The sequence below is a fragment of the Hippocampus comes genome, unplaced genomic scaffold, assembly GCF_001891065.2.
Source record: "Hippocampus comes isolate QL1 unplaced genomic scaffold, H_comes_QL1_v1.1 scaffold310, whole genome shotgun sequence".
Lineage (NCBI taxonomy): Eukaryota > Metazoa > Chordata > Actinopteri > Syngnathiformes > Syngnathidae > Hippocampus > Hippocampus comes.
Window position 1 is genome coordinate 710,632 of NW_017805990.1, and position 24,026 is coordinate 734,657.

Sequence of the window (24,026 nt, forward strand, 5' to 3'; positions counted from 1 at the left end):
TATATATATATAAAATATATTTTTTTTGTGTGTGTGTGTGTGTGTGTGTGTGTGTGTGTGTGTGTGTGTGTGTGTGCGTATATATATATATATATATATATATATATATATATTAAGAATAAATATATTTGTGGGGATGAGGGACTAGTTGTCATGTGCAATTAACAAAATGTGCAGGAGTCCATAAGTGGCTTCATCTTCTTTTCATTTAACTTAAAAATAGTGTAATCGCCAATATTAAATGTTACTGACATGTAGCAGCAAAATAATTCGACGCAATCTATTTTTTTTGGTCATTACAAAACAATGTCTTTTAGCAACATTTTCTTTTTTTTTTATAATTTCAAATAACTTCACGTATTACAATATCAATTAATTAAAATATACAACAATATTTGCATTGGCTAAAGATATTGGCCCACTTTCATCTTAAAAAGAATATTAAAAATGTGAGAAACATTCTTTTATTGTACATTTAGAATAGATAAAAATGCAGTTCATTTTCAATTAATCATGAGTTAATTTGTGATTTAAAATTCAAAATGACTGACAGCCTTAGTTAAAAAAAGCTGCTGTAAGATTCATGTGTATCAGATCTAGATATAAAAACCTGGAAATACAATTTATTCATCTGTTCCAAAACTTTGAGAGGGGAACAAATATCATGGATGTAAAATGCAATAAATAAATAAATAAATAAATAAATAAAGATTGACAACATTGTTTCAAGGCGAGCACATATCATGGATGTAAAGTGCAGTTTGGAAAAAAAAAAAAAGACTGAAGACATCAGCCGAAGGAGAGTATTGTCAAGCTTGGCACTTTGTCAACCTTCCAAAATAGAAGAAAAAAAAAAAAAATCAATGCTTCGTGCAAAAGGAAAGGAAAAACTTACACCCCGATTTCCCAAAAAGATGAAGAAACACCAACAAGTGCACCAAAGAGAAAAAAACATCATCGATCTGTCCCAAATTAAATCAACAAACATCAGAAGAAAGACCAACGTCAACAACGGCTGAAAACTCAACCAACTGCCTCCAACCTTTGAAATGACCAAAACATCACAACAATAACTGCGCAGTCTGTCTGAACTCAAACCAAGTGGAACAAATACACAAACTGGTGTTCTTCACGTGCTGAACAAATACACCATCACTTCTTACCTTTCCTACTAAAAACCAAAGAATAAAATCTTCCAAATAAAAGTCTTGCCCGCAGTTACGACAAAGCATGCAAGTACAACAGACAACGGGCGGGTATGAGACAAGTGTTTTGGGGTGAACTAAATTAGAGGGGCTGGTCTGCTGGGACATCTATTCATGCAGGTCACCTGACGGGCCATGGGGGTCAGCTGTGAGAGCACTGGTTGAACGGGAGTGCCGTCGGGAAGCTGCGGGGTACAGGAGAGGTTGGCAATATGCGCACAGGGAGATTAATCACATCCTTTCATGTAACGCAATCTGTTTTCGATTTTTCTCTATTTTGTAGGGTGGTAAAGCTGTTGGTTTGTGTTTGTTTGATGTGTTGTTTTTGCAACTTTTGCTGGTTTTTGTAGAGACACATTTCATCTACAACGTACACTATTTCGGACTGGGATAATGAAATAAAATGATAAAATTAGCTCTGACTTCCACCTTCTTTAATTTCATACTGCTACATTGTCTCACATTAGCCCAAGTTGTTCTTGTTTCTATTCCTATTTAAAAAAGGTTACTGTATTTTCCGCACTATAAGGCGCATTCAATTTCCTCAAAAGCCGACAGTGCGCCTTATAATCTGATGCGCCTTCTATATGGATCAATATTCTGAGTTATTAGAAGTATTATTTTAAATGTGCTGTAAAGCACTTTGTTTGAGCTGCAGCGGTTGTGAAAGCGCTGCATAAATAAAGCTGTATAGTGTTGTATTGCATTGTATTCCCTTGAGCGTAGCTCCACCTAGTGGAGGCATAACGCAACCTAAGCCACTATTGTAGCTTCTATTCTATGCGCCCTATATTTGAAAACACTTTTAAAATAGGCCATTGATTGGAGGTGCGCTTTATACTCCGAAGCGCCTTATAATGCAGAAAATACGGTAATTATCTGGCTGCAAATGTGTTTCTATTATAGGATAACATTTCCTTGGGTGTAAATGACCACAGAAATTAATCATTAGATGATGATTGTTCATTACTAATCCATATTTCGGATATACAAATGAGAACTGGCCTACGGCTTAATGTGGGAGACGAAAACGGCGAAAGCAGATACAATGATGATAAAACCATGGATTGTGAGATATTGATGTCACTTCCAAGACATGACCTTAATCAGGGTCCTTTATGTTTCCAGACATAATACATCAGTTAAAAAGGCCAAGAACACATTTGAGCCAAGTTGTTAGTATCCTCCTCAATCACAAGTTATTTTCTCAACCCAAAGAATCCATCATAAGGCATGCGCAGGGAAAGGACCCACACAGTGCAAGAACGTGCATAACTGTTAATTAGGGGTATGTTTTTTGAGCATAGACAAAAAAATCATTAACAGCAAGTGGCATTTTGTGGAACATTGTTTGTTTGGGACAATCTGGGCTGGACCAGCTGTTCCAGGACAGCTGGTAGCGCACAGATACTTACCCAGAGGAGTAAAGCCACGAGCAGGGCTGGTGTCACGGCTGCTCTCGCGACTAGTGTCGCGACTGCAACCCTGACTCATGCTGGGGCGGGGTATGCGGCTCCGGGCTAGCGTGCGGTAGGGAAGAGCAGCAGGGAGAAGAGCTTTTTTACCACACAAGCTGGCTGTGAGGACAACAGTTAGGTGGAAGAGTCAGTATGCATTCATGGAGGAATGTTAGACAGGCAGTGATGGAAAGTAACACAAAACGTATCCAAAGACCATTTTGGGCTCAATGAAAAAAAATGCAGTGCTGCTGTTGTGTTAATTACCATACTAATGGTTACAATAAAACATGTTTAATGTCTTTTTTACCATCTTTCTTATCTAACAAAAAGAGAAAATTTGCTTCAAACAAAAAAAAAAAAAAATAGCAATGCAAAGACATTTAAAGGGTTGCAAAGAAAAAAAATACTAAGCTTGCTATTAAGAGTAAATTTGTGAATAGTGAGCAGACATAACGTTGAACGGTTACATAGTTTGTACAATTGCAAGCCAAAAAGTAATTAGTCGACTTCCAAATTTACACCGGAATAAAACAAGAACAATTAGCATGCGATACACAACAATCATATATTTTCTCGGTCAATCAGCTCACACAATCAATTGCTTTTTATAACGGGCAATATTAAATTTCCATCAATTCATTTATCTGCAGCATCACAATTTAATGTGCACTACCACTTCCGAACAGCCACGGCTGAAGCAATAGCTGATGACAATCAACAAAATCACCCTAAACCACCAGAAGGAAGGATGAACCCGTCTTACTGTATCTGTATGTCAGCTGCACACTGTCGGTCAACATGCTCTGTTGTAACCAGCGTATTTATTTGCTTGATAGGGTCCAGGTTTTGACTTTCCTTCATGTGTACCACATTAAGTAAAAGTCATCCAGCATCATACCGCAGTGTGAAGTAGGAAAAAAAGCAATCTACCCTTTTCAAATTGTGTGTTTGAAGTGTCCCGGGCATACCTAAGCCCATTCGACTCGGGCTAGTCTCTCGGCTGCACCCTTGGCTGCGAGGGATCCTGCTGCGTTTGTCAGCTGGTGTATTGGAGGCAGATGCTGTTGCCCGAGGGATCCGACCATAGCTGCTGTGTCCGAGCAGTTTGCCTGGGGAGCTGGAGCGACTGCCAGCTGTTGACAAGTACGCAGTCATAAACATACAGGTATGCAAACAAAAAGCATTAACAATAATTACGGCATTTTTCTGACCATAAGCCGTAATAAAAATCCTTTAATTTTCTCAAAAATTGACAGGGCACCTTGTAATGGGGTGCGCCCATAAGCTGTTTTACAGGTTGGCCACCTAAAGTTTTGCCACTCCAACTGCCGGTCCAATGAATCGATCATTACTAAATGAAATAGATGAGTATATATTTTTAATTTCCTCATATTGTCTTCAGAGCGTGTATAAATATTTTAATAATTAGATTTTACTCTCACACTCCAACCCCACATCCTGTAAAGAAGAAAATGGTTGCATCCAACAGAGTGGCGGTGCACCAATTCAGGAAAGCCTGAACGTTTTTGCAGTAAAAAATATGTTTCAGGAAACCGTACCTAAATGATGTAGTGCTTCAGTAAATAAATGATGTTATATATTGAAAAGCAAATCCTGCAATATGTACTATGAGAAGGCAAAGCACGTGAACCCTCAGGAATTTCTTACATTTCAGAATAAAGTGATCATCTACATCACTGCTTAAACTAATACCACAGAAACCATTTTATATTATCCTATTTTTTTTGTAGAGGATAGCATGTCAACTTTCAAAGGACAGGGAGGAAAAAGTGAGTGAACACTTGGATTCAATAACTGGTTTCGCCTCGTTTGGCAGCAATAACCTCAACCAACCCTTCCTGTAGATGCAGATCAAATGAGCACAATGATCAGGATGAATTTTGGACAATGCCTCTTCATAAAACTGTTGCAGTTCAGCGAGATTCCTGGGATGTCTGGTGTCAATAACTCCCTAGCAGTTATGCCACAGCATCTCAATGGGGTTGAGGCCAGGCTTTTGACTGGTCCACTCCAGAAAACATGTTTTCTTCTTCTGAAGCCATCCTGTCATTGGTTTGCTTCTGTGTTTTGGATCAGTGTCCTGTTGCAATACCCATTCTCCTCTGAAGGTCTTCAGCAAAATATCTTGACACATTTCTGAATTCATTTTCCCATTCACAATAGCAAGCTGTCCAGGTTCTGAGGAAGTAAAGCACGCCGATACTATGTTGCTTCCCCCACCATGGCTTACAGTTAGGATAAGGTTTTGATGTTGGTGTGCTGTGCCATTTTACTAGCACAGATGGCTTAGTAGGCTCTTCCCAAAGAGTTCAACTTCGGTTTCATCATCATTTTTCAGCTTCATACAAGTCAATAATTTTTCATTCTAGGTTTAGTTTAATTTAAGCGGGCTCTTTGTTGATTCCTGTGATTTAGATAAAGATCACATTGTATGACCAATTTACACAGAAATGTAAGAAATCCCAAAGGGTTCACTCACGTACTTTTCCTTCCACTGTATCCAATGCAATTCAAAGAGGCTTTATATGCTGTAACAGCAACAAATGAATGCGGGACCAACTGAAAATAAAGTGAATTAGGACAAAAAGTACTGTTGACAAAGATGGGGTATGAACTCTAAGTAGGGATGGAAATGTGACAAGTGCTACCAGTTACCAGACAAACAGAAAGACAAGAAAGAGACTTGCCATGGACAATTTTGAGGTTCTGATCATCTTCGCAACACACAAACAATCACAATAAAAGCATGCAACACAGTGGTGAACTGAAAGTAAAGCCCTAAAGGATCGTGACGTGCAAAGTTGTGTAGGCTCAGGGGATAGTATTTTAGCCATCCAGCTTGTGATTGGATGAAGCCTTACCACTGATGGGATTGGCTGATCTGGATCCTGAATGATGGAAGCAATAGGCAGGACAATTGAAGAACAAGAACGGTCAAAATGAGACACAAAGGGTTATGTTTGTTGATTTTAGGCAGCATGCACTCTCAGGGCCCTATGAAATCGAGAAGCTGTACATGTTTAAGAGTAAATTTTGTCACTTTGAAGGTATATGTGGCTGATTGGGATTTTTGACAGTTAAATGGGTGATTGAATTCAGTAATTAACACACATAACTGCTGTTAATTGTTTCTACATCTGATTGAAAACAAAGGGTAAGTGTCAACTACTCATTATCTGTTAACATTTGTGAGGTTTTTATTTTATTTATTTAGAAATAATGACAAGTGATCTGCACTGGATCCTTACTCTTCCACTGCTAGTTGACAGATGAAACACTGTTGTTTCTTTGCAAACATCTGCCATTTGAAAATTTGAGGTACGGTAGCTGAAACTCAACTGTTGAGCAAAAGAAGACTGCGTTTTTCTTATTTTTCTGCAATTTGCCATGGATAAAGTTGTTTTCATATGTTGATGCTTGATGATCACTCTCGATTATACTGCATCACAGAAATCATAGGGCACCACACTGGAAATGACTGTGAATTTAGTTCCAATGACAGAATGTGACAAGTAATATATCTGTACAAACAAAACCACAGTTCAACTTACAATGCAAGCTAACATACTATAAAGACATGGATGCACGCACACACACACACGCACACACACACACACACACACACACACACACACACACACACACACACACACACACGCAAATTTGTTAGCGAGTGGTGGTGCGTACATAATAACAGAGCTAAGAAAAAGATCACACATCAATATTTGATAGACAGATGACAAAATGTGCACAATGAATGTCATAACTATGGATGACATAACTGCCGTGAATTAAATTCTGTGTATACATACGCTGAGACTGAGAAACCACTTTGGCTCGGCTTCGACCTCGACTATCCACCACTGAAGGACTGGCTCCGCTTGCACTGCCGGAACTTTGCCTTCTGGTACGAACACGACCTGAATGAGAGTACAGTGGAGACAAGAAAAGATATCGAGTGAGAAGATGTCTTTTTGAGAGCTAATTTAACCCTTGAAATGCTGTAAAAGAGAATATCCGGGAGCCTTAATGAAGAGGATGAACTAGTCCTGAAAAAAATCCAAAGCTGGAGGACAAACAACCCATGTTCATTCGGTTCATATTTTGACTCTCCATCCTTTCATAATTTCTTTTTTGTCAGCATTTATATTGTTCAGGATCCTGGGTAAGCTCAGCTGAAAGATAGGGTACACAGAGGACTATAGGCTAACTACTATTTTTATACTTACATTGATACCTATGAGCAACTTTAGATGTCGGTAACCAGACATGCATGTTTTTGGAACATGGGATGAAACTGGGGTACCCGAAGAAAACCAATGCAAGCAGAGGGAGAAAATGAACACAGGTCTGAGCCTACATCCAACCCCTGAATTTTTGATAATGATGCAGATGTGACATCCACATAATCAGTTACATGACATATGTCAGAGAATTATAGAGGTTAGAAATTTGACAATGTATTTATTTTAATGTACTCTATATTAAGATTTTATGATTAATTTAAAAACAGAATTTAAAAAACGGCTGTGAGTGGCTCATATTTGATTTTTTCCATGTACAAAAAAAAAAATGATGTCATCAACATGTTAGAGACAGATCTCCGTATGAGGCAGTGTAGTTCCGATATCAATGCAAAATCCAGCCAGAATAAAGATTTTTAACTTTATAATACAGGCAGACAAATTGATACAGCTGTTGTTTTTGACCTCATAGGGTCAAAATGTTGCAGCTTGATGGTGAATAATAACCATTCTAGTGATATTCTTCACTTAACGGGCCAGCAGAGTGAGGCTTTTAGAGGGTTATTTTTTTGTCTCTTCAAATTTGACTTGCATCATTTTTTGAGCGGACTGAGACAACAGGGAAAATGACAACAAACGGGATAAAATACAGAAAGACAGAATTAGACATTTGTGTAGGAAACTGAAGATATTGTTGTCTGGGTTACAGGAAGTCCATGCAGAGAGTCCATGCAGTTCCACACAACCTACAATCACTTGGAAGGAATTCAGAGAAGAGACAACGGCACAGATGTAGCGAGAAAAGGATGTAAACAGACAGCTGACTAGAAGACACACAAAATTGTCAGTACAATTTGCAAAACGACAAAGACTAACATGGACGAACATGTAAGTCTTACCATCGCTTTTACCAGGGGTGCCATCTTTTTGGCATTTAGAAAGGCGATGCAGCGACAAGTGGGAAAGAGCAAAATGTTAGTTATGGTTTATGCAGAAGAAGAATTGAATGGGCAAGGAATGTGCCCCCATGCTGGTTACACAATCTTGGCCTGGGATGTGTTAAACACAACTTCTATTAGCTTGGAAAGTTTTGTCTTTTTTTTTTTTTTTTTTTTTACGCTGAATTATTTCGACTTCACCAACAGATTTGTCAAGTGTTAAAAATTTGATTGATGCAGTTTCTTCTCACGCAACAGTTTAGAAGGAAATTATTATTAGCATTATTACTCCTTGTATATCTAGATTAGTGGTTCTCGACCTGGGTTCGATCAAACCCTAGGGGTTCGGTGAATCAGTCTCAGGGGTTGGACAGGGCCTCTGCCATGGAGATTAAGACACGCCCGACTCAACATGGCAATTAGTTATGCCATCACTGGCTGGTTCATTTTGTGCACAATTAAAAAATTTATACATTATAATTATAAGAATTGTGTTTACATTTTTTTCTGTTTTAAATAAATGTGTTTTTTATGTCTTGAATTTGTAAAAAATTATACTCTTTATTTTTCACTCATGAAGGGTTCGGTGAATGTGCAGATGAACCGGTTGGGTTCGATACCTCTAACAAGGTTAAGAGCCACTGGTCTAGATAAAATGCTTGGTTATTTGGAAGCTCTTTTTATAAAGGAATTCCTAGACAGTATTTTACATGAATTTAAATTAGACTCTCTCTTGCTATGGGAGTAGCCGTACAGAAACAGTAAAGTATTAGTTTAATGTTGGAAAATGAATGGCGAGGACTATACCTAAGGAGGCATAAGATCCAGGGGGAAGGGCAGCTGCTGAGCTGAACGCCGAAGACGCAGGTACAGGGGGCACCCGGGACTTGGCAGTGGAGGCAGCATTTACATCAACGTCGCTACGTGAACGCTGGAGGGAACCCGATGTAATGGGCATTCGGGTGCTCACGAGTTTAGCTGAGAACACAGAGAAGATAATCAGCACTTCGTCTGCAGAGGAAGAAATTCACTTTTATACTTATATACTGAGTACTGGATTATTTCAGATAATGGCTTGTTTGCAGCTACACAATATCTGTCTGGATTCTAAAACATCAGTAGAGTCTTTATTTCTGCACATCAACATGCGTGCGTGGCGTAATTGGTAAAAGCATAGAATATACTCGTTACTATTTGTATTTGGGTATCTTTGTTGTCTAATTAGTTGACAGTTCAATATTGAAAAACAATGCTCGGTCAAAGTTTTTGTCAATGTGCATGACATAACTTAATTATTAAGGCACAGGTAACTTAAGAGGCAAAAATGCTTACTTCTCGCTATGCTGCCTCCAATGACCGTCTTCACTGAGAGGGGTCGGCTGAAATGAAGAGAAAGAGTAACATTGTTCAGGATCCCTGACTGACAACTTAACGTGTCAGGATACGACAACAAAATGGACAGAAAAATTATTGGTTTCTTGGTTGTGCATGCACCAACAAACGCGCACACACACAAGCACGCACGCACGCACACGGTAATACGGTAATACACAATTTTACAAGGTGGCACTTTTGTATGACATATCCAACCGAAAAATCTAAATTAATTTAGCCCGGCAAAAAAAAAAAAGAATTTAAAAAATTACAGGAAACGTTTTCTTACTTCAGACTCTCCTGGGAAGATGACGAGGAACGATCCGACTGGGGTAGAGACACAATGCTGTCCGAGCTCTTCAAATGGCTCTGAAGTGCTTTCTGATATGTGGACTCCAGCGCTTGGAAGAGATGCTCTGCCTCTCGACTACAGTGACCATGGAAACCCCAATAACACCTAATGACGAGGACAAGCAAAAAATATTTTGATAGAGTCCAAAATGTTCAAGTCTGTTAAAAACAAAACAAAACACGACATTTCAGTCGGAAGCTCTCATTTAATACTCACTTCCTTGCAATGGATCTGGCCTCTGAGTCTGCATCGTGTATGCCTTTCTTGATGGTCTCTGTTAAAACAGCCACATGCCTGGGACAGCAAGGGAACATGGTGAGACGGTGTATTGCTTTCTTCACGTCAGTCTCCAGGTTTTTCCTGTGGTTGTCCACAGCGAATGCCTTTTAAAGTCCCTGAGGTGGTTATCATTATAATGAGTGAGTGGGACCCATTTGATTTTCCAATTGGATGATTAAAACTTCCAGAATTTATCACTTTAATGGATATCATCAGTGGTGCACCCAACCTTGTCAACTGCTAATTACCTCAAATTCAACCATGTGAGAGGGAAGAGGAGAAACTGAAAACTCAACTACACGCTGTTGTACAGCAACTCCAAGATTTGCTTTTCCAAAGGGCAAAGTGGATATATTCAAGAAGCCATATTGTTGCTTTTTTACCTTTCCAAAGTATTCGTGTGCCACTCTTGCAGCATCAGGTCTAAAAATTCATAACAGCGTCTAGAAAGGAAGCAGTTTTGAATAAATTACACCACGATACGATACAACCATGGTATTATAACACTAAATACTGTACCGGGGTTATTAATACCATTCAAAACACTGTTCATTTCACAATAGCATATGAACAAAAACATCACTTCTCCAAAATACCGTTTTTTCCGCACTATAAGGCACACCAAAAATCAATTTTCCCAAAAGCCGACAATGCACCCTTTAAACCGATGCACCTTATATATGGATTCACAGTCTCTTTATATTTCCTATTGAGTTGTTTCCGTTAGGGCCATCTAGTGGTGATTATTAGCAGTAACCGTTTGTAACCTAAAAGGGTTTGCCTGACACTAATTGACATGTGCATTCGCCAACACACATTCAAATAGACAACTACTTTGTGAGCTCTGAGCAGCCATTATGAAATGAAGGCCAAAAGCATAGTTAACAAGTGACTAAACGAAGGAAGAAGGCGATAAGCAAGACTTCCAATCATATTTAGAAGTTCTTGTGCCTTTTTGGTGAATTACTTGTCTTCAAAACGTTTGTCTTTCATTTATTGTTTTGTAAAAACATTTGTATTTATATGTTTCATGTCTGTGTTTGTGACCAGTTCTCATGGCTTTGTTCAGCTGCAGTGGCTGTGAAGACTCTATATCAGTGGTCCTCAACTAGAAATGCTGTAGGTCCACTTTTTTTTTTTTTTAATAAGACCAAGGTCCGGTCCCATGTATTAGTATGGTTAAGCCAAGCTTATACAAATCAACACTCCTCACAACCAACCAATAATGGGGTGCATGAAAATAACAATTATTCACTTTGCCAGTACACAGCAAATAATGAGAGGTATTGTGTTGAGGCACAGGAACTCTTTTATTTTGTTAAGTTGTGCCTGCTTAATAATAGAAATAGCCCTTTTAGGGAAATAAGACAATTTTTACTTTAACTTTGTTAAACAGTAGTTGTCTTTTTTTTCCCTTAATTTAACAAAACAATTTAACAAAATACTCATTTTACCAAAATAAATACTAAACATGAAAACAAAAATATCCTTTTCATTTGTACAATTCCCCTTTTCACATCCCCTCTGAAATCACTGAAAAATACAGTATATCAGAAGAGGAGTTAAGAACCATTTTAAAAAAAAGACACAAGGGAGCACAGGAATGTGCAGTGCTGTTCTTCCACTAAAGGTGAATGCAATGTTTGAGGCATGCAAATATTATTTGAGGACGCCATTGTGATGATCCTTTACCATGTTGCGGTGTTCTGCTGGTAAACAGCTGCAAAGATCCCCGGGTAGACGGGAGCAAAACTGCACACAATCGAAACCTCCCGCGATTCGTCTTGTCTAATTGTCTGTGTGCAGCTCTCCTGGACTGAAGCTGTGAGCACAACTGTGGCGTCGCGCATGCGTCTGTTTCCTGACACAATCATCCATTTTGAAAGCGTGTGTATTGGGATAGACGCATGCTGACGCTTATGTATGGGCACACCTTAAGTTCAGAGGAGCCAATCAGCGCATCGTAATCGCCGACATGCCCTGCTCAGCCAGAGTCTCCAGTTAGTCAAACATTATACAACACACAGTCGCGCTGCTGCGGTCCTCTGCAATACATCTGTTAGTGCACGCAAAGAATAAAACGGATAATTTTAACAAGCGATCGCGGTAATGCGCAGATTATAGTCCACAAATATAAAATGTATCACGTAAAAATCACTTTATAATTTATTATTTTATACAATTTGCCGAGGGTCCGGACAGAGGAGGTCGGCGGTCCGGTCGTGGATCGCGGTCCGCCAGTTGAGGAAGGCTGCTCTATATAAATAAAGCTGTATTGTATTATATTGTATTTCCTTTAGTGTAGCACCATCTAGTGGATGCATAGCGCAGCTGCAGCCACTATTGTTGCTTCTATTCTATGCACCTTATAATGCAGTACGTCCTATATATGAAAACAGTGTTAAAATAGGCCATTCATTGAAAGTGCCCTATAGTGCAGAAAATACAGTAACACACCATGCAACTCGCCTTTTAAAACAAGGTAAATCATTTCAATCCAAAGGAGACTTATTTTCCTTGAATACTAAGAAGGCCACCTTACCGCCTGACTGCGACTGATTTAGATGTGCAGTTACTTGTAATGATGGGGATAAGACGTGGGTAGTGTGTATGCTGTAAAACAAGAGAAATCAAATGCATATCAAAACGAAGGCATTTCACTTGTTAATTTGGTATTGATGACATGGCTTGAAGAATACAATGTATATGTAAATGAGATGAGAATAAACAGTATTTCCTGTGTCAAGACAGCTCACCCTGAGAATGAGGTGGATGGCAGCCATTCCAGATGTGGCCATGATTTTGGCACTGTTGGGCACAAGGTTCAGTAGTATAGGCATAACGCTCTCTGCTCCATGGTCAAACTTGTTACCCAGCAATGATGATAAATGTCTGAATAACAGTGGGGAGGGGGAAAGATAGTCTGATTAGAACTTGTGGATGCACTTTGAGTCCATGTGTTAAATAAAAGAGTTCAGCATTTATGTTTGGCCTATGAAATATTACCACGTAAAAATCTTTATGACACATCCAGTTTCGATACGTAACATCAATTCCTCAAAAATGCTGGAAGTGATCAAGGATGGGGCATGCACATTCGAAACCTATGGGGAGTTCAGGTCCGTGTAGTACTGTGCTCATGTGTTGGCACCAATCACAGTCAGAGAGAAAAATACTATTGCAGGATGTGGACTGTATACATTTTCTGCGGTTGCATTGTTCTTATACAGATACTGACTGGTCTTGCTAAAAAGTTCTGTTTTAATGAGTATTTTTGTCAAGGAGTCCTACTCATAGGACCACAACAATGCTGTTAAGTCTGCAATACAAATACTTTCAAAAATAATTTTGAAATAAATAAATACATACATAAAAACTTGAGTTGCATGAGTGATCTGGTATGATTGTATTTGATTGTAAACATCAATTTGGTCTGAGAACTGAGTTACACGGTGCTGCCATATGGCCAGATAAAGATGATAGCCTATTAGCATTTTCAGGCACTAAACTTGGTTGTCATCTAAACAGGAATGTTAAAAGTGGGAGATATGATGCGATAAAATTACTCATCAATTTCATTTTTTATTGTCAACATCGCAACCCTCCAAACACCGTAACACATTTAGAGGCAGTCTGGCAGAGGTGGCAAATCCAAAATGTAAAAACCCTTTCACAGTTTGACTTTAGCCACAGGTCCTTCTACTCAACCGGCAGGTAAATAAGTTTCTTCTCTTCCTGGACCTGGATACCCAGCAGAAGGTTTATCTTTTCCGTTATTTGTTCTTCATACAATGTATCAGGTTTTCATGTGTTAACTTTTCTATAAGTGTCAGAGTAGGTTTTGGTTTTTGTTGCTTCTTCCTACTCCTGTTGAATGTGTATATTTGTATATGTTGCCTTCTCTTTGTTTTTGTTCCTTTTCTCCATTTTATTTTATATAATGGCTTGTGTTAAAATGTTTTCTGTATGATCAGTCAAGGATTTTTTTTAAAAACAGCTTACATCTAAATTGTTTAAATAACGTGAGCGTGTTTGAAATTAGGTTTGCTGAAATTAATGTGTTCATGTTGTTTTTTGTCATTAACTTAAAAGTGAATGCAAATGCATTTATTGCTTTATATGGGAACCCCCCCCCACCCCAAAGATTGAAGAGCTCATAAGATAGGATTGCACTTTTTCAGCGTACCCAAGAGTGATGCAGGCCTCGCGGACCACCTGGGAGCGTAGATCTTTAGCCGACAGTTTGAGCGGTGCCTCCAACAGACGCAGCTGCTGAGGGAAGCCTTCATATTCCGCCGCCCCAGCCAGCATGAGCGAGCGAACTTTTTTTAGCTAAAAGGGGACCACGATAAACAAATAAAATCCTCTTTACACTTTATGCATGTGGAGTTTTCTGGTATTCATATTCTGACTAATTTGAATGAGAAAAGTGTGCAGTTGGCAAATATTGAGCAGGTGCATGTTTGACTTACCGCTACTACTCTGTGCTCCCAGTCATGCTTGTCATCTGACAGAATTTCTCGAATCTTTGTCAACTGGTCTTCCAGCTCTCTGTTCGAGTAAATCTGGTGAGGGGAGATACAAGTTTTGTCCTTACCATTCGAACGAGTTATTTTGCAATCTTATGATTAGTGCTGTCAAGCACTTAAAACATTTGTGAGATTAATTATGATCTGTAATTAATTGATCTAATTAATCTATATTTTAATCTCATCTAAAAAGTGCTGAGAAAACCCCTATTTTCATTTTTAATTCATTGCACTATTGAGGCAGATCAAAAGGCAAAAAAAGTGGCATTATAAAGTCTTTCATTGTTTGTAAACAGACTTGAACAGATGCAGTCCGAGCCATTCGCTTGCTGCTGTAGTTGAGACTAGTCCCAAATGCTTAGGTTAACATATCAAAAACAGTAACAAGATTTTACTGAGCAATACAAGTATTCAACACTGAACTTGCTTCGGATAATAAAAAATAAATAAAGAGACCCTTAAATAACAGTGCTGTAAGTTAGCACTTCAGAAATAACACTGTTCATCATGAGAAAATTAAAGTGCTGAAATAAACATCAACCACTTCTGGTAGGCTACTGAGGACACAGCAACTATGCTGACTTCATGCCTCGTACGCGGGGTGTTCTCCTCGAGTTTAGTTTGGCGATGAGCTTTGCTTTAGCTCGCTATATTGCTAACACTTTTGGTGCTAACATTAGCTGTGGATGCACTTGCGACTAGATGCTTTGCATTAATGTGGGAGGCTCAACTTGAGTTGCTTCGGTGGTGAGCAAACTCTTTCTTACAAATTAGGCACAATACTCTACTTTTCACTAGTAAATCAATAGTGCTGTCAGGGCGTTTTTGAAAAGTAGATTTTTCAGTCATTGTGCCGAGAACTCTCACATGCTCCTCCATTTTCACCTCTCCTCACCGCTGCTTACTTAGCCCATCCAACTCCAATGGGAGCCAATCAGCTTATGCTAAACAAGCCCAAACATAATGACAGCCAATCAATGTCCGCTTCAGGCTGGGACTGACAGTTGTTTCCCCACCCTCAAATACTTGAACACAGAAAGCCAACACACGAAAAGGGATATTCGAAAAAGGCAACCCACCTACAGAAACAAAGTTAGAGATTAAAATTTAGATTAACGCAATTAAAAAACATAACGCGCTAAATACGTCTGTAATTAATTATTCACAGTTAATGCGATAAATTGACACCTCTACTCAGGAGGCTGTCATATTTTCAAATACCTGGACCGAGGGCACATCTTCAAAAGATTTTATGAAATCCTCTTCATCAACAGCACCAGCAGCTGCTTCTTTACCTTGAAGTATCACAAGCAAACAAGTAGCATGTTATGATCTTAGACATACTTGACAGTGTATCTGTCATTGACAGCACTGCCACACACATTCAGACTAACACCTGTGGCCTTTGCTGGGGTTGCTGAGCTGGGTCTTCTAGTAGTCATTACAGTCCTCCTGCCACTTGGAGGTGCTTTGGAGGATGAGGAAGAGGAGGACCGGCCTCCATCAACAGAGTCCTCATCTTCAAAGTTCTTATCTGTAAAACAAAAATGAGCATACATTTAAGAATCCAGAAATCATTAAAAATACAAAATTGTGTGTTAACGTGCTGGCTTGCAGCAAGTCTCTAAGTGCAGACAATAAATTTTGCTCTCACTGTTTAACGCAAAGGATAAACATTTTCACACAATGCCCTTCCTATTTGGAATTGGGTTTTATGCTGAAATGCATCACGACTTTCCTTCCATTTATCAGCCCAGTGTACAACCCAAGTCAGCAGCTATTGCGGTACAAGATGAATACGATGTAACATTGTGTTACGATCAACAAAAGGGTGCTACTGAGTGAGTTTGTCAGGGCTTGAGCGTGCGTCTATTTAGCATTTTTCTAACCATCCATCTGAGCTTAATCTAGTCTGGCAGACGTACACAGGCCTATATCACCTACCCAACATGACTATTCACATGAGGGATTAGCCTGAAGCAGATATCATGACACTGTGTACTTGCGGTTCAATGAACCTCGTGGATGTTTGCAGCTAGAAACCTTTGTTCAAAACACAAGTGAAGGTTCATCAGAAGAGCTACATTTCTCCCCGACATGTTTTTACCACACCCTTAGGCAATGTTAAACTACGAAAAGAAAGGTGACTCTTGTTTCTGACAGAACACCACCCCTTCATGTAGCTCTCATTGTTCGTGACACACATAACATCACAGTATAAGTAAAGATTTTGGAGCAGAAGGATCTAATTGACGGACATAAATAAGCAAAGCCAATTTTTGGGCTGCAATGCTCAGCCATTCACAAACACTGACAATTCAAAAACATAGGGGCGCATAAGGCAACAGGTCCACCGAGAAAAAAAATACGGCAGGAGAAAAAGAGAGAGGAGTGATGGGGCAAGAGGACTGAGAGTCAGTATCGCGATGCTCTGACAAAGAAGCTGACAATAATGGACAGCGGGACAGGACAAAACACTAGAAGAGAGAAAACAACAGCCGAACAATAAGAGAGAGCAACATTAAAAAAAAAAAAAAAAAAAGACATTCTTACTAGAGCAGATCTTCTTGCACACTAGCCTCCTCAGCATTCCTGCTGTGCACTAAATACACGATTCTTTCTCACTCTGAATATGTGTGGCTATCTGCGTCCTCTTCATGTGCTTGTTCTGCATTAGGCTTGCTCTCTCAGTGCTAGAAAACCAAACCCTTAAGTCTGCCTCTAAGGTTATCAATATACGTGTATGTGTGTGTGTGTGTGTGTGTGTGTGTGTGTGTGTGTGTGTGTGTGTGTGTGTGTGTGTGTGCGCGTGTGTAATAGTTGTGTGACTCATGATGGCTGACACACAGTAGTGAGAAAAGGAAGGAATCATTTAATGTGAGATCATCATGCTGCCATTTTGTGTGATGGTGCACAACAAAAATTGACCAGCAGCCCTCAATGTCATGTACAAATCCCTTGACATAATCAGCATTTTTATTCTTTTCCTAAAAAGTGCAGACAGTCATAAATTAACGTGGTTTAGCATATAATGCTAAAGGTTTGCCGAACCTGACTGCCACCAATAAGGAGCTTGGCACTATTAACAGAGGTGTCCACTAGGTGTCAGGGTACACTTGAACATTTCAACGACAACACGGACAAGAGTAGACTTTGTATACTATTTTGCTGTACCAAATCTGAAAGCTCTTTTTGTCTTGAGTTTTCCCTTGTGGGAGCTCTCAGGACCGCAGATACATGTGATGCAGCAAGTAGCCTCCGAGATTACATAATAAAGACAGATGACAGGGTGATCACTGTACAGCATTATCGCCAGACAGATCCCTCGCTGCTAAGCGATCATTTCTCCAAAGCATAAAATACATGTTGAAAACGAATCTAGGTCTGCACGATTTAACTTTGAATTTCAGGACTGGCCAACACAACTGAGTAATTAGTGAGACAGATTACATTCCCATGGTTGAACCATAAAGCAAAGATACATGTACATTTTTTACATGTACATGTAAAGGTTTTCTTATCCTATCTTATTTTTTTCCTCTTCAAATTGTCTCTCATCTTTGAATGCCCAATTTACCAAACAATGTAGAGCAGGGGTGTCAAACTCATTTCACATTGTGGGCCACATATGGCCTCAGTAGATGTCAAGTGGGCCGGACCATTAAAATTATACCATACTCTGCTATAAATAACCAAAATAATGTCTTTCCTTTGTTTTGGTCTAAAGAAGCACAAGAACATGAGGAAAATGTTGAAATGAAATGAGCATATCTTTTACAAAACATTTCATGAAGCACCTTAGATTTCCTTAGACACGTGCAATTTACTTTATCATTCACATATATGCATTGCAACTGATCCCACTGATTGTACAAAGGCACAAAACTTTAACAAGTAATCGGTATTGAAATATATATTAATGCATTTAAGATTAAACTAGATTTATAAAGAAAGGAATTGTTAAACCATTTCCACATGTGCATATAAAATCTAAATTTAATCCCTGCCTACATCTTACCAACTAAGGAGAGTGCTATTAAATGTGTAAAGAATAAAGTATTCACATGTCCTTGATAGCGTCTGCTGTGTTGGCTCTGTCTCAGTGACAGGCTGAGACTGCTGTTGTCTTCTTCTCTGATCAAAGCAGTGTGCCCCCCTAGCCGATACCCCATGAATTGCACGTATTAAAAATATTAATTCCGCCTTATGCATTTTTTCACTTTTAAATGATCCCGCGGGCCTGATCAAACCTCCTTGGGGGCCGGTTCCGGCCCGTGGGCCGTATGTTTGACACCCTCTACATTTTAGAGGGTTCCTAACATGCCTATGTGAGCTTCTAAATCAAATGTATGACCTGTTCTAACAAGCACTTGCTCCTCCGAAGACTAAGGTAATTAAAATGCCTGACTGACAGATTAGTAGTCACGACAGCTTTTGAAGATTATTACAGCGGAACAACAATAACATTAAATTTTTTTTATCATGTTTATGACTTCAACAAGAATAACTTAGCAGGTTGATTGAATTGTATACATGCGTACAAAGTAATAAGGCAAATTAAAAATAATCCATCAAATGTTACCTGTAATACAAAACTGCCTCTGAAATTTAACAACAGTTTGTCAGTCAACAAGCAAAATTTTCTTTTAGAAGAGGTAAGTGTACTGAATTCATACTGGCTTAACACTGAAACAGGTCAGCTGCCTTGGTACCCGAGAATTCTTCATCACAACTTGATGACTTGTGCAAACATGCAAATGAAAAGCTGAAATAAAAGCTGAGTCAGTTGGGTGTTCTTAGACAGCACACTGTGCCCCTAAAAAACAGCAATGAAACACCTACTCCACTCACACTCCATAAGCAAATGAGACAGAAGGACAGAGAGAAGAAAATCCATATAAAAAATGTTTAGCTTATTTTACACATGACATTTCCATCCATCCATCCATTTTCTGATCCATTTCTCAAAAGGGTCGCGGGGTGTGCTGGAGCCTATCCCAGCTGTCTTCGGGCAGTAGGCGGGGGACACCCTGAACCAGTTGCCAGCCAATCGCAGGGCACACATAACCGAACAACCATCTGTGCTCACACTAACACCGGGGGACAATTTATAGACTGTTCCTTTAACCTGCCACGCATAGTTTGGGAATGTGGGAGGAAACCAGAGTACCCAGAGAAAACCCACGCAGGCATGGGGAAAACATGCAAACTCCACACAAGAAGGCCGGAGCCGGAATCCAACCCTGCACCTCTGCACCGTTAGTGCAGACGTGGTAACCAGCCGACCACCGAGCCGCCCACATTCCATACATACGTTGTCTGAACAGTACCTGCTTACTAAAAATCTGAATGGAAAACAAATGCTAACAAAGTAAATCATGCCAGGAGCTGGCAATGCACTTCTGGGCCTGACCCCAAAATCTTTTGAACGGTCTCTTTCAGCGTGTAAGTGAGCTTAGAATGTATGTATGTAATGCGCCTCGACTGGTGAATCTCAGCTGGTCATAGCAGTTTTCGGTTAATTATACTGAGTGGTACAAATACAGCAACAATGCTGCAAGCGGTGATGACACTGGGAGTGGGGCATTGACTGCAACCCCCAACAATCACAGCTATTGTGCCCTGGAGCAATGCAGCTAACATATTTTCCCAAAAAAAAAAAAAAAAAAAACGAGGGAAAAAACATCATTTTGGTATTTAAAATGACTACAAAGGTTATATAACAAGATTGAAACTAAATCTCTCCTACGCTCATTGCAGCAGCCAATAGAAGCAGATAAACACGCATACACCTACACAAATATATACAGCACATGCATATACATCATTTTAATCCTTTTGAAAGCTACGTCGTGTGCAGATCAAATGACTTCTTAAGAAAAATTTAATACGTCTGCTGTGGCATCAAAGAACGCAGTTTGCAACCTCTGGCTGACCAGCTACTCTTTGGTTATAAATAGAGAACGGATTTTGCATTATTCAGTTGAGCTGCCCTAAAGGAGCTATACAGATTCTAAAACCTAACTGTGATGACCAAAATCTCACTCAGTCACAGAGGAAAATGAACCAAGGGAGTGACACCAGTAATTTCAATTCTTGCAATTCCAAATGTAAAATGTCAAGGATGTATTTGGCTTTTTTAGCACACAAGCATCAAAGCTTTTACAGTATTTTTCACCATTCGGTTTACAGCAGTGATAAGCATGGAAACGCATATTATTAAAATTACTTGTTACGTAAGATTTTTGTCTTAATTCAAATCAAATAAGAAGGAAAACCAAAGTGAACTAAAAACATCCCTCCATCCATCCATCCATCCTACCCAAATCAATGCAAAAGTGGTGGAGACCAATGTTTTGCAATGTTTTATGTAGCCCTGACAGTTCTCAGCAAAGAACTTTTGGAAAAGCACAAAATGAAATTTAATGAAATGGAACTGGTTAAATGGAAGAGGCCAGCAAAACACTTTTACAGAGTTCGAGAAAAGAAACCTATCTCTCTGTATATTGTGTGTGGGTCTAGGGGTTTAATTATGGGGGGAATCCTGTAACTGTATAAGGGCCATGTTTTGTGAGATTTAACTCACCTCGAATGCGAAGGCATTGAATGAATCTGTCCATCTGGCATAACGTTGTGCTTAAAACTTAGGACAGCATAAAACTGCTATGGAAGAGGCCAGTAGCAATTGCCGAAGTGTTGTGAATTGTCCCAGATGCAAGAAAATGCAGAGTTAAAAATAGTTTTGTCTTATACGATATGGCATGACTCAAGATTTTTTTTTTCTCACGGGTCTAAAGGGGAGATGACTGATAGCTTGGGCGTCTGAGAATATAATTTCTTAATGTATTTTACAATATCCAAGAAAATGCTGGGGGGGCTAAACTAGAGCTACACAGATTTCTGACAGGGCTATATAGGTGTGGCACTAAATTCATTCAGGAGCTCCAAAATTGCAATTCTTTATGCAAAGGGAATAGAGACGCAACCCTGATGTTGCACATCCACTGCCGGTTTGCACCTGCCTTTCACACCTGGTAGTTAAAACAGAAATCAATTCAAAAATGTTCTCCGCAATAATGTTTTATATGCCCCTACAAGCCTAAACATGGTATTCTGAATAATATTGTATTTGTGGAAAATTAATTGGCTGGTAAAACACACCCATTTTTATCCAACTCGAGGGGCTGCCATTTTAGTACACTTGCTGGCGACTGAAATTTGACATGACAAAACCCAGAAAACAGGTGAGCCGTATCTGTTTACGTGAGCAACCAAGTCTGTGCCTCTTGTAAATAAGGACCGAATCTCTTGCACTTACAAAAATAAAAACTACTCATCCATTCTTGCGTGTCATCATTATGGTGAACTGGAGCCTTCCACAGGTCACCAGCAACGGCCCGACTTCGGAGACCACCTTTTACATGGAGTCCCCGATCACAACAATGCAAAGGGGTTTTTTGTTTTCTTTCTTTCTCCCTCTCAACTCTACTTCTACCCAAGGCGTGTATGCTCAATAACAACAATAAAAACAACAATCACCAGCAACAATTCAGGTCTTCAATTATTCTAAGCTGCATGTTTTTATATATTGTGTCTCTGTCAAGTAGTGCTAGAGCAATACAGGAAAAAAACATCAACCATATTTACTCAAGGTTGGTATAATTTGCATTAATGACTGTTACTTAAACAAACCTAATACATTCACCTTCATCTTTACTAAGCAGCATCTTCGCATAACGGGTTCATTATGTAACAACGCAGTTTCACCATTACATGCAGCCAATGTAACTTACCAGGATACATTTGCAATCTGACCACAGTAAACAGAAAATAAAATTTGCTTTCTTTTTTTGATCTTACCTTCTCCTGCTGCCATGGTGCAGCTATGCCAAAGCTACTGCGCAGCTTATAGCTCACTCTCGCTCTCTCCCCTTCTCTCTGGGTTCTCTAGCTCTCACTTGCTGTTAAGCTCTACAAAAATGGCAGCTTTGTTTTGCTCGCCAACCCTCCCTCGTTTCTATCCTCTATGATCTCTCTACTCTTCAGACCCCCCCCCCGCCACAAAAATTATTTCTTCTTGCTGTGTGAATGATACAAAACAAAACAAGCCAAAAAAAAAAGAACAGTGGAACCCTCCACTAATTGACAAAAGAGATTTCTTTAAGGATGTCTTTTTTCTGATACACTCACTGTAACAAGTGAAGTAGAAATTAGTGATGAACAATATGGGAAATTTCAAATGATAATTTCCTGCTTTGTATGGCCAATACCACTAACCAACAGAGAGAGAGAGAGAGAGAGAGAGAGAGAGAGAGAGAGAGAGAGAGAGAGAGAGAGAGAGAGAGAGAGAGAGAAGATACAGATCAATTCTCACTATTCACATTTAACCGAGCTCGGCTGCCCTGTGTTCCTCTTCCTGCTTCTCTGTCAATATACTTCAGTGCTGCCCCGCATGTGGGGCACTACACTGAAGGTGGTGTACTGGTACTCTAAATTCGGATTTGCCTAGCTATTTATTGTAAAACCTATTGTAAAAAATAAAAAAAATAAAATAAAAAAAACACATGATTGCCCTAAATTGATGTGGCGTGCAACAAAAATGAGTTGCACTGATTCATCTTTGTTTCCTCAAGTATTTATCTATGTAGTAGGTAATTTGACAAATAATTTCAGCCTTAATAACTAAACATTTTAGGAGTTTTCCTTAAAAAAAGAAAAACCCCCACTGGTTAAAACTTCATGAAAATGATTTTTGATGAATCACCCAAGTGTAAAAAATATATTCTAGGGGCTGAAAGTGAAATTTAAGACAAAAAAAAGAAAAAGAAAGCTCGAAAAACGGGCGGAATAATGTCACCAAGGAGGAAAACTCACCTGAACCCGAAGAGGAGATCATGTTCCCAGATCTCTGAACTTCGTCGAATTTGCTGAAGATTACATTCAACCTGTAATACAGGCACAGGACAAGAATTGCTAAGAAAAAATATATATAATAATCCAGAATATGTACGGTAAATCTTTAAGGTATGACATTTAAAGGAATGACACAGCAATGAGCGGAGATGATACTGAAAAATATAATCACTTGAAATGACAACCAGAATTTACATAGCCAATTGGCCCATTCAAGCAAATGTCTGATAAGAACTTGCATTACCCAACCAATGGCCACCAAATAACGTGGCGTGTGTAGAGTAAATTTAAACCGTGAATCTCAATGCCATATTTATATATTTGATCTGCATTAATGTCTCATATGTAACATTGTCGGAGAGAGCGAGTAGGCATTACAGTACGTACATATAAAATCGCAAATCAACTCTTGGCAGGCAGCTTGAAAACTTTGTTCTTCATGAGAGAACTTGTTTGAACTCTGTCCTGAAATGAATTTCCCATGTGGATTAATGAAGTATCCATCTAGCTATCGAGCTAACTATCCAGCTGTCTACTGTATCTTTAAACTAACACCAGGTAGTGTTACATTACATTTCATTTTTGACTTGAATATTGATTTCATATAATTTGATCAACAATAGTCAGGGCATTTGTAAAAATAACAGTAATGATACATTCTAAGTGAGCAACTTTTTACGACACCTCACTTTTATAGGTTGGCTGAAACAG

At 39.1% G+C, this 24,026-nt stretch overlaps 1 protein-coding gene across 28 annotated transcripts in view; it reads right to left on the minus strand.

The window, feature by feature from the left end:
* clasp1a (cytoplasmic linker associated protein 1a) overlaps positions 1-24,026 on the minus strand; it is an 83,637-nt gene that overhangs the window by 33,547 nt on the left and 26,064 nt on the right. For 9 of the 28 annotated variants that reach the window (XM_019892003.1, XM_019892006.1, XM_019892004.1 and 6 more), the window contains 18 exons: positions 23,277-23,347; positions 15,799-15,936; positions 15,624-15,697; positions 14,346-14,438; positions 14,060-14,205; positions 12,630-12,765; positions 12,416-12,486; positions 10,257-10,316; positions 9,811-9,888; positions 9,532-9,699; positions 9,201-9,247; positions 8,676-8,846; positions 7,830-7,853; positions 6,499-6,606; positions 5,548-5,574; positions 3,634-3,798; positions 2,621-2,782; positions 1,331-1,390 (listed from right to left, as the gene is read on the minus strand). In XM_019892003.1, the coding sequence (XP_019747562.1) occupies positions 1,331-1,390; positions 2,621-2,782; positions 3,634-3,798; positions 5,548-5,574; positions 6,499-6,606; positions 7,830-7,853; positions 8,676-8,846; positions 9,201-9,247; positions 9,532-9,699; positions 9,811-9,888; positions 10,257-10,316; positions 12,416-12,486; positions 12,630-12,765; positions 14,060-14,205; positions 14,346-14,438; positions 15,624-15,697; positions 15,799-15,936; positions 23,277-23,347 (1,799 nt within the window). Of the gene's footprint in view, positions 1-1,330; positions 1,391-2,620; positions 2,783-3,633; positions 3,799-5,547; positions 5,575-6,498; positions 6,607-7,829; positions 7,854-8,675; positions 8,847-9,200; positions 9,248-9,531; positions 9,700-9,810; positions 9,889-10,256; positions 10,317-12,415; positions 12,487-12,629; positions 12,766-14,059; positions 14,206-14,345; positions 14,439-15,623; positions 15,698-15,798; positions 15,937-22,262; positions 22,487-23,276; positions 23,348-24,026 lie in introns of those variants that run through there. The other 19 variants (XM_019892031.1, XM_019892030.1, XM_019892012.1 and 16 more) reach the window with 12 other exon arrangements.